General features: G+C 40.0%; 1 protein-coding gene across 1 annotated transcript; it reads right to left on the reverse strand.

The window, feature by feature from the left end:
• Nucleotides 1-4,262: 4,262 nt before the first annotated feature.
• Nucleotides 4,263-11,120, reverse strand: LOC131240631 (hypothetical protein At1g04090-like). The gene is made up of 2 exons (XM_058238978.1): nucleotides 10,739-11,120; nucleotides 4,263-6,310 (listed from the first exon to the last, which is right to left on the reverse strand). The coding sequence occupies exons 1-2, from the start codon at nucleotides 10,839-10,841 to the stop codon at nucleotides 4,734-4,736; spliced, it is 1,680 nt and encodes a 559-aa protein (XP_058094961.1). The 5' UTR covers nucleotides 10,842-11,120; the 3' UTR covers nucleotides 4,263-4,733.
• Nucleotides 11,121-11,769: the final 649 nt, after the last annotated feature.

Here is an 11,769-nt window from a genome sequence, read left to right on the forward strand (position 1 = left end):
CTTTGATCTCCTTTGAACCGTTCGTATAACTAGGGGAGGAGTGTCAGTGCTCGTCTTCGCAGGACACGTACCTACAGCAGCAATACAGGTGGTGCGTGTTACACCAGCCAATCCGCTTCAAGTAGAGGACCTTCTGCATGTTTGTCATTTACCCTTTTTATGACGACAAAAGCTTTGATACTCGGGTATACTGTGATGGTTGATACGCAGGTACAGATTAAATAATGTACAAGCGGAATCAAATTTAATTAAAATTTAACCTTCTAAGTATTGGTTTTCACCCTGATTTGATTCTCTAAATTGGACGATTTGTGGTCATATGATGGGCGGTTTAGATGAAAAATTAGATGACATTACGGTTTCAACTAACAAATGTGCGTTGATATGAGGTATTGTCTCTGCTTAATCTGTCTTTTCTTTGTCAATGATCAAGAGATGGTGGGTCCCGAAATTTGAACGGTTTGGATTTGAATGAATATGTCTAATATAAACTTCTGAGTTCCTGCATATGAACTATCCTGTTCCGCTTGAGCATCCAAGGCCTGTTAACGTCCTAATCCGACAGCCGGTTAACGTTTTTCTCCTTAAAATATCTTTCTACTTATTCCGACAGCCGGTTAGCGTTTTTCTCCTTAAAATATCTTTCTACTTATTCCGACAGCCGGTTAATGTCCGAGAAAAACTTTGATACTCTGGCAGAGTGCGATGGATGATACGCGGGCACTTGGAATTTGCGTTCGTGGAATACAATTACTTAAAATTAAACCGTCTAACTATGGATCCTCTTTAGATGTATCATGAAGTAAAATGTATGCTTATTTAATTATGTATAAGATTGTGGACATTTATTGGATGGTTAAAACTGAAAGTATGCAACCATCGTAAGTTGACAAACACCGAGGATTTCTATACCCATTGATTTTTGAAATTCTCAGTCAATCCACGCAACTTCTGTAGAAATTCAAAGTACCTGCACATCAAGTGTCGCCGGGTGACAGAGTAACAAGAAACCCGTCAATATCAGACGCTGTTTGGCTAGTGACCCAACAACCACCGGCTAGCTGATGTCAAAGCTCTGGGACCCCACCATGATGTATATATTTTATCCAATCTGTCCGTCCATTTTGAAAGATCATTTTATTAATTGGTTAAAAATGGAGGCTGATCCAAATCTCAGGTAGACCACAAAACAAGAAACAGTATGAATTGAACACTTACCATTGAAAAAGTTTTGTGGGGCACAGAAGTTTTAGATCAAACTTATATATTTTTTTTCCCTTCATCCAGATGTTTTGAACCCTATCAACGGGTTGGATGTCAAATAAACATTACAGTTGGCTCTAAGAAGTTTTTAATAGTGGACGTTCAATCAACACGGTTATCCCGTGGAGTGGTCCACTTGTGATTTGGATCTGCCTCGTTTTTAGCTTCAGGCTCTAAAATAATCTGGTAAAATGGATGAACGGCTTGGATAAACCCACAAGGCTTTGACACCAGCTTAGCTAGCGGGTGGTGGGGTCACTTGCCAAACCGCATCCCTCACATCTGACGATTAAGAAAGAGGACCGATAAGTCGGTAACGTTGTACGGTTGAGCCAGTTAGAAAAAATGAGGTTGATGGGGAAGCGGATTGGGTGAGACCCCGGACTCACCCAAGACGGCACAGCGATTACCCTGGGGCTAGCTTGATGTATATATTTTGCATCTACATCGTCTACCCGTTTTTATAGAATATTAGAGGGCATTATCCCAAAAACTAAGGACATCCATTTATCGGGTGGACCATATCATAGGAGAGAATGGTGATTGACCATTAATAAGTTACAAAAGTTTTAGATCAAGCTGATATTTGCTTTTTTACCTTCATCCAAGCTTACATGACCTTATCACCAAATTGTCATAAGTTTTTAATGGTAGGCATTTAATAACCATAGTTTTTAATGGCATAGTCCACCTGATAATTAGATATGCTTTACTTTTTAGGATAAATTATCTGAAAAACAGATGGACAATGTAGATGTATAATACATATATCAAGGTGGACCCCATGGAAGGGCCTCACCATCTTGGGTGAGGAGGGTCTCAGCTTGGTAGAAAGGTGATTGTAGAGCCCACCATGATGAATGATGAATTTTATTTTTATACTAAGTTGCCTATCTATTTTGCCAGCTCATTTTAGTGGGAGAGCTGGAAAATGAAGAGATGTAAATTTCAGGTGAACCGCATTATAGGAAATAATGGTGATGAGATGTACACCATTAAAATCTTAAAAGGACTATAAAAGTTTTGATCAAAGTTAATGTTTTTGTTTTCCCTTGAGGCTACAAAAGTATCGGATCAAGCGATGAATGTTTGTGTTTCCATTCATCGGAATCTTAGTAACCTTATAGAGTCGTTGGATGGCAAATAAATATTATGATGGATCTTAGGAAGTTATAATTAGTGGTGGCATGCAATCGCCACTGTTTCCTGTTGTGTGGTCCACTTGAAATTTAGATCCGTTCACGCCTTAAAATGAGCTGGCAAAAGGGATAGACAACATGGACATGGATATAAAACGCACACATCACAGATCCACTAACATGGGTGGTTCCGGATCCACCGAATCCACATCCACGTTAAACTACCAGCAGCAGGGGCCACTCATTGGCAAAGCGTTGAACCTGGACCGTTCATGTGGTAGGAATATGTTAGACTCGTGATAGCTAAAAAGAGAAGGTCCAGTTGGATTAGTGGGCCTCGCTCGTTGAATGAGGACCGCTGCAACTTTTTCTTTTTTTTCTTTCTCCCTTCTAACCAACCATTGTTCGAACTCACCACTGGACAATTAGGTTCATCCAATTGGTGAGGCTTCTCGATCGTGGAATTATTAGGCCCACCAAATCAACGGTCTAGATCGTGCTAAATTTATGTGAGTGGGCTCCATGGATAAGGTCCAAATCCTGATGACCCACCTAGATGCCACGTCAGCACTCAGCAGTGGGAAAAAGCTCGAGGAGAGCCTCGGACCTCAGCCAATGCATGCTGAGGTGCAGTCCCCAGCTTGTACAGACCATGGTTCAGCGATCTAGACCGATGATCTGATGACCACACTGTGATGGGGGACTCCCCGAGAAAGCTCCAATACCGCAGATCGCAGCCCTTTGATCAGTAGCCGAGAGAGGGTTTGATAAAAATAAACAGATCAGCGGCCCTTTTGAGTTTTACCATGCATGATTACCAACCCCCTCGTTCCACACCTTAGCACAGGGACGCGGATTGCGTACCGAGTAAACTCTGTGGGGTCCACCATGATTTGCATATTTTATCCACTCCGTCCATCCATTTTAACAGATAATTTGAGAACTCTATACCAAAAACGAAGTATATCCAAATCTCAAGTGGACCTCACCACGGGAAACAGTGTGAATTGAAATTCTACCATCGAAAATATCTTGGGGGCCACAGAAGTTTTGCATGAATCTGTTATTTGTGTTTTCCCTTCATCCATGTCTGTGTGATCTTATGAACAGGTTGGATGACAAATAAACGTCACTGTGGCCCCTACCAAGGTTTCAACGGTGGAAGTCATTATTCCCACTTTTTCCTGTAGTGTGGTTCAATTGAGCTTTGGGCTTGCTTCGATTTCCTGCTCAACCAATAAAATGATCTGGAAAAACGGATGGACGGCATGGATAACCCACACACATTCACAGTAGTCCCAACTGAGTATACTCAGTACGATAAAAGCGTACACAATCCGATTTCTTAGCACAGATGCTACTCTACATGAGTTCAATAGCTATTTGAGGGTGGCAATGGGCCTTGGCCTGGCCTGATGCACCAGCCCAGTATTCGTTCTCAGCCCCTTTCTATTCCCACTATCACAACAGACGATGCTGCCTCTAGACAATTTATTTATATTTAGGAAATGCTAATGTGTAGGTAAGAGAGACATAGAATTCACTTAAAATATCATATCATTTATGTTAGGATGGTTGTTATTGTTGGTTTTGATTGTTGTTTTTAAAAGGAGTTCAGAGTTGCAATAATGTCTCAGGTACAATTTATGAGTGCATGCATCTCAGCAGCGATGATTTCATCACTGCATAATTTGGGAGTTTAAAAAGGAGCTGAAATTTTCAAATTTTCAAGATCATACATATGCTCAAGTTCATTACATTTCTGCAATACAAGAAAAACACTTCACCCAAAACAACATTACCCATGAAACCTGTTTAAGTTACACCAGAAAATCTCATTCAGGATCCTCTAAAGGAAAATAACACAACCTGATAGGTATAAATTTCACCCACAAATCAAACATTGGTTTCACTACAACTTACAATGAAATCTAGAGAATTACCACTACAAATTGTGAGTTTGTTGCCTAAATCATTGACAATCCTTGCATTTGATGCTAGTAATATCTGAAACTGATGGCAAAACTACTACTTTTTCTCTCAATCAATGCTTACAACCAACAGATTTTACACTATTTTTATGAATCTTTATATTGAAAGACTTGTGATAATATATGGTTGCATGACCAACTTCAAATCCCCACCTTTTCCTACCTGCGTAGTATACAGAATACCTAGATGCTTCAAACTAGTACAGTATCCGTATATTATATCCATGTACCATACCCAAGTACTGAGCGTATTTGAATGTTGTATCTATATTGGTATCCGGGTATGATCGGCAACACGTGGAACATAAGAATATATCCTATGCAGAGGGATGAAAGAAACCTAACATCTTTCGTCTCCCTCCCAATTGTTCTTCTCCTTCGGTCCCGTTGGTCCTTCCTCCCCAGACAGCTCGATTGGGAATTTATTGAATATCCTCTCTATTGAGTACCTGACCAAAAACGGCAGAACGCTGATTAACTTTTCTACTTCCGATCTTGAACTATACACAATTGTCGGGCCCCACTCTCTCATATATTGTAACCAAGACGGCTCTGTAATTTTCCCCTCCCCAAGATACTCCGCTGCAATGATCTGATACTTGATGCTCGAATCCACAGAGAGATCACTCCGAGCAGCGTCATTCCTAATGCCTATCCCGAGCTTCTGAGACCCTTGTAGGTAGTCCCCAGGGTGTGGGAAACTTGCATGGCCACTTTTAGATGAATAAACAATCGCTTTGTTCCCTTCAATGTACTCCAAATCACAAGCGTTCACCCACTCGCCACCACTGTGCTGTGAGAAATATACACTCCAGAGCTCGCCACTGAAGTTGCTCACTCGAAGCGTGAAATGCTCCCAATCACCAACATGCTGTCCAATCTTGCTGAATTTCAAATTCAAAAACCCGACCTTGAGGGTAGCTGGACCATTGAATGGGCAAAAGACCCACATCGCGATATCAGTGAAGGTTCCTCCTAAAGCCGGTTTCACGTGAACATAGAGTTCCGCACTATCTATATTTCCCTGCTTGACATAATTCTCCTGGTCATCATTTGGCAAGTCTATCCAATACTCTCCATCATTTTTTCCGCCACCAGGCAAGTTTGAGCCCGAGCTATCAATAGCCTCTCCAGTCAGCTTGCCTCTTTTGTATAGCAGAGCTCCATTTTTGAAAAACCATGGCACCGATGAGGGCAAATAAGCCTCATCAGGGTGGAAGAAGACTGTCGGCCCATAGTTTTTTATGAGTGCATGGATCTGGTCCAAATTCGGCATTGCATGGAGAGAAGAATCAAGGTTCTTCAGGCACGATATGCTGAGCTCATCCCCAGAGCTCCGGTCGGAACTGCAGAAAAATGTCCCAAGAGACAGGCCTTTGCACCACATCCCTCGATGGCATGGCCTTGTGTTCCAGACCCAAAAAGAAAACTTGGATGATGTAATTATCAAATCGTATGTCTCGCACGTATCTGTGAGATCAGCTCGGACACACCTCACTTCTTCAATTGAAGGCGCGTCAGGTTTGTTAGTGACCACACAACCCATAGCTTTGTAACCCTCTGGTGGGCATGGTAACCAGAAATAACCACATCCATCATGGTTATCTTCGGCCCAGTCATCCGTACTCCAGATAAGGGTATAGTCAAGGGGTTTTTGGAGAGCTGGCAAGTTTTTGGTTTCTGTTTTGGAAGCACCAATATCTCTAGCAACAATAACAAAGCCTTGAAGAGGTTGGTCGTTTGGTTGGACATAGTGACCAAGACTGAAAAACCCATCTGGTATCCCAGAGGGTTTGTAAAACGAAGCACCTTCCGTCTTCTCCTTCAATAGGTGGCAGCTCCAAACATGCTCAAACTTGGTGATCTGAACAACCTCTATTTCTCCTATACATATTCTTCCCTGGGCAAAACCCTTACCTGTGGAGGAAAAAAAAAAAAAGTCACTGAAATTAACCAGAAGGTACATGAAGAAGGACAGGATTCTAACATCACAATGGAACAATGGGGAGAATGTCATAGACAGAGAGTACAGTTAAATTCCAAATAGCAGGTCCCTCACTGTATATTTTTATTTAATTTTGTTAAAATATCCCTATAAAAGTCAAAGTTTTTAAACCTTCTAAACAAATAAAAGACAGGCACAAAAATTTGGAGCCACTTTGGAAGATGATGTTCGGTGCAATTGAATACTGACAATATATGAAATGCATTGCTTTTCTAATCAAATTGCACCGTGGAAAGCTCCCCAACTATTGTGGCAATTTTCGCCCACCCAAAAGAACATCAACGTTTCAAAGATTTATATGCACAGTCACGTGGCTGAACGCATGGGATTTGTAACTTATCAAGAAATGGCAGGTTTTTGAAATTCATAAAAATGTTTGTGCCACGAAGGGTTTTTCATTAAATCACTGTTTCAAGAAGCCAAGATATGGAAAGCACCTATGTGACAAGAACAGTCCAATTGGCCAGTCTGCTAAGATGCATCAATGAGTCACATTTATTCATTTGAATCATCCTCGCATTTTTGCATTAATATATACTATTTACATGGGTATCCCCATTTATCTTAGACAAACTTTTCTTTATATAATTCTTTTACAAAATAATGTCCCAGAAAGGATGTACCATTCAATACCATATAATTACAAGTGTCACAATGACACATCCAACAAGTCAACTTGAGATATAAATTTCTTGTAGTTAGTGATAAGATCAACCTAATCTGCATAAATCTGCCACCCAAAACATGAATTTTTCCAGGCTTTGCAATTTTGTCCACATAACTCTCTCTTTTCTTTTTCTTTTTTTTTTTTTCTTTTTAGAGAGAGAGAGAGAGAGAGATTTCATCTGCATTACTTTTCAACTACTGAGCACAAATTTCCAATAGCGTGGCTGTTGTAGTTTGAAATCCATTTTTCCCTTCAAGATACCCAATTTTGGCCGTGACCTTTTCTTCAAGACCAGTTAAGACTGCAGATTCTAATTCAATAACCATCTGCATTACTTTTCAACTACTGAGCACAAATTTCCAATAGCGTGTCTGTTGTAGTTTGAAATCCATTTTTCCCTTCAAGATACCCAATTTTGGCTGTGACCTTTTCTTCAAGACCAGTTAAGGCTGCAGATTCTAATTCAATAAAATAGTCCAATAGGTGCCATCTGTCACCCCTTTGGCCCTATCTCTTTTTTGACTAGTCAAACTTAATGGAGCGACTCCCTCTTTCAGGCTTCTCTATGCACAGAGTTTATTCCTTTGAAATTTCTTCACCAACTGGAGCACTACATGGAAATAAACACCCGAGAACTTTGGCCTTTACTCTTGATCGTCGTCGTCGTCATCGTCGTCATCCAAACCCTATCCCAACTAATAGGGGTCAACTATATGAATCTTGTTCCGCCATACACTCTATCAGGGACAATTACCCCAGTTAAACCATGGGTCATCAAACCTTTTCTTACTACCCTCCACCCATGCCCTTTTGGGCCTTCCCCTTTACTCTCAATAAAAAACACAAATAAAAGTATAAATATAAATAACATAGAGGCTCAAGAACTATGCAAGCATCCACACTGCCTAGACGTATCTCTATGGCAAAACAGACTTACAGTTCGACTGATATCATCACATTTTACACCGACAGGTGACATAGTGACAACTTAGTATCACCAACAAAGAGGCACTCTCTAAGCCATATCCCTCAAAATCACTGACAAAGTTATGTTCATTTTGACCACCACTGAACAAAACAAACTCTGAAAGAAAAAGATAAAATAAAATAAAATCACCACCCTTTGTTAATCATTTAGAAACACCCATGTCCACATGCAGATGAGTGTTGTTTTTTAAACGCAAAATTGGGAACACCTCAACAGAAATCTGAGCAGTAACACAAATTAGTTGTCTTATCCACCCATAAAAGATTATGTATATTCTACTTCCATACAGCTTCCTGATTTTCTTTGGATGCATCTCTACAACCGTCCCATCATAATTAGTCCCAAGTTCATCAAGAAAATTGCAGAAACTTTCAGGACTAGATAGTATATGAAATTTCAGACACTTACTTGAAATAATTCGGACATCCCTAAAGGTCCAAACTACGAAGTGACGGAAATAAAGTCCAGAATGTTTTCATGGTGATGATAATGCCAAAGGATCAAGTTGGATCATCATCTTATGTTTGATCAGACATTATCATCATCCATAACGAAGCCATTTTTCAGCTCTCAGATCATGTCCTGTTCTGTAGGATTCAGAAATGCCAAACACTTGAAGATTTTGGACAATGGCGGAGAAAATTATACAATTTTACAAAAAGAAAAAGGCAGAAGGTTATTCTCCTTCTCAGAAAAGGGAAGAAGAGGCTAAGACATATGTCATCGAGATCAATAATCAGGAAACTCATATTCAGAAGTATGAGATCAACCCAGATGCTACAGGTGCTTGATGTCATGTCATATAAATCCTAATTCTTCAACTTGGAAGCTTAAGCACCAAATGAATTTTGAAGGTGACTGTATCTAAGAATTCAAAAGGTACCCTCCATATGAAGAAAGAACACGCTAAGAGGAAACAAATTTCATGACCCATTTGTACCATTAGATAGTTCTTTCAATTTCGAAAACAAAGACTAATTGGGAAGCAAGCAAAAACTGAATTATATATATCAGCAGATAGTAGTTATCTACAATTTAAAATATCTAGTAAAAGAGGAAGAAGAAGAAGATAACAAGACAATCAGAATAAAACGTACAACCAGCCTACATTTTCACTGACCTATCTCTTAGAAGGAATGAAAATCTTATTTGAAGATGACAAGAAAATACATCCAGTGTCGGGGAAGGACTGAAGGAGTTCCCAATGGGAAAAGAAGATCTTAGAGATGCCACTTTTGGCCAAAACATTGGCCAAAATGTTCAGCTCCATGGTCATGTGGGTAGCCACATTTGGCCAAAACATGGCAAATCTCATAAAAGATAAAGGAGATCTTCTCAGCCAGGAATAACCAATGATTGGCCCAACCTATGACATTGAAGGAGTCACCTTCTGCAATAACCAGACCAGAGCAACTTGTTCTGAAAACCACCTTTCACTAAGAGCTAAAGCCTCCGCTCTCATAGAATCCCCCTAAATATGCCGCCAATCCGACATACAAAAATTAGAATTAAGACTAACTAAAATGGAATTACAAAAAATTCCAGATATCAAACAGAACCCAAAAAAAACAAAAAAAAAAACAAAAAATATCCAAAACCCATCTACAAGAACAATATACCTCTGATACATAAATATCAATCAACAGATAAAAAATGGAATTACGAAAAATTCCAGAAACCAGACAGAACCAATAAAAAATCCATAACCCATCTACAAGCACAATATACCAATCAACAGATAACAGCAATTTGGGCGGGGGGGGGGGGGGGGTGTTGGATAAACACCTAAAAATGTTTTAATTTTTCTCATTTTAGTTAACATAGCTATGTATTAGAGATCAACATGACCTCTAATGCACAGTTACTGTTAAAATGAGATGAACTCAGTTTTAGGCATCCACCAAACAGGGCATAAGAATTCAAAGTGAGTATCCACCAAAGATGACCAAACCCAACATCACCAGTTCTGCATGCAAGCCTTTTCCTCAATAAAAGAACAGAAGCACACAGACTAACTCTCCCCTGAGAATTCAAAGTAAGATATCCACCCGAAAGCTGAGAAACCCATAACCCATTTTAGCATGGGAATCAAAATCCACAATCTGATACACCCCTTAAAAAATAAAGAATAAGAGAATCAAACCTACATATGAAACTGAAAGAAATACAATAATCAAAAAGGCACGAACGCATAACAATTTCTACCAGAAATAGCCATAAACTTCTAGAGATAAACGCCATCTCGGATTTTCAGGCAATAATCCTACAATTCAGACAAAATATTAAAAACCCACATCCAATTTCCATTTTATATACAGAAAAGAATGACCACTTAACAAAAAAATGAAAGAGCAAAAAAAAAAAAAAAAAAAACCACAAACTAGATTTTCAAAACAGGCCTCTATAAATTCCGACACATCCAAGAAATTTAAAAACCAACAAAAATTAAAAATAAAAAGTCAACCCAGAAAACCTAACTTACAAAACAGACATCAATGAATTCCTTTTCCAGGCCTAACGACCAAATTCAAAAGGAAAAAAAAAAAAAAAATTTGTCAAAAAGGAAAAGGAAAGAAAGAAAAAACCAATCAAAAGAACCAACACCCACATTAAAAATTCAAACCAGACCCCGCAATCAGAACCGTTGAAACCCAAATCAAAATGCAAATTATCGAAAATCGATACCTTCTGGCCACTGGGGGATCGGAGAAGGCAGTGAAAAGGGCTCTGGCTCGGGCGACACAACATCGTAGGCTCTGTTCCAACAGAAGCACTTGCAATCGAACATCTTCTCACCCCCCCTTCGACTCGGAAAAGATCACAGCCCTCCAAAACCCTTCCAAATTCAAAGCCTTTCCGTTGTTGGGTCGTCCCAACCTCTGTTCAAATTCAAAGCATATTCCGAGAATTTCTAATCGGATATTTTGAATGGGGGCTCTGTCTCTCTCGTCCTGCAGCCGTTTGGAAGGTCTTGCGGACTTTTCAAAGGGTCCTGTGGGGCATTTTGGGAAGACGGAAAGCAGGAGTCCTCTTTCCCTCCCCATCTTGCCGCTTGGAAGGATTTTGTCGACTTTTCAATGGTCTTGTAGGGGTATTTTGGGAAGGACGGAAACCATGAGTCGTTTGTGTTAGGTGCGCAGACGAGCGCAGACGCTCCTCGGGCTCCGAGTTGTACGAACGGTTCAGAGGAGATCAAAATTACATAGGCCAAAATGATGTATTTATTATATCCATACCGTTCGTCCATTTTTCAAGGTCATTTTAAAGCGTGATTCCAAAAATGAAACATATACAAATCTCAAATGGACCACACCACTAATAGCAGCGGGAATAGTGATTTTCACCTTTTTAGTAGGGCCCACCGTAACTTTTATTTTCCATACAGATTAAAAAAATAAAAAATATCATATTGATCCAAAACTTACAAAGCCAAATGAATGAACGGTTTGGATATAATAGATCGAACCTGGTGACGTCAACACATCAGCTATATCACTGGTGTGTGGTACATCAGCCAATCCGCTTCGAGAGCGCTTCCCTGCCTCGCGCCACTTTGCGCTGGGACTTACTTTTAACGTGGGGAAACGTGCGTTAAGTCCACGCCATCCATAAGGTACAGCACCCTTATCTTGGGGGAGCCGATTGGGTGAGACACCGGATCCAACAAGGTGTGTGGGATCCCTGACTGTGGGGCCCACTGTAATCTATGTGACTAC

Source organism: Magnolia sinica, chromosome 3 (assembly GCF_029962835.1).
Source record: "Magnolia sinica isolate HGM2019 chromosome 3, MsV1, whole genome shotgun sequence".
Lineage (NCBI taxonomy): Eukaryota > Viridiplantae > Streptophyta > Magnoliopsida > Magnoliales > Magnoliaceae > Magnolia > Magnolia sinica.

Coding starts and splice junctions, on each gene's coding strand:
- LOC131240631 (XM_058238978.1), bottom strand. CDS start 10,841: ATGTTCGATTGCAAGTGCTTCTGTTGGAACAGAGCCTACGATGTTGTG. Junction 6,311..10,738: donor GATCCCCCAGTGGCCAGAAG/GTATCGATTTTC, acceptor TTTCCTCCACAG/GTAAGGGTTTTGCCCAGGGA.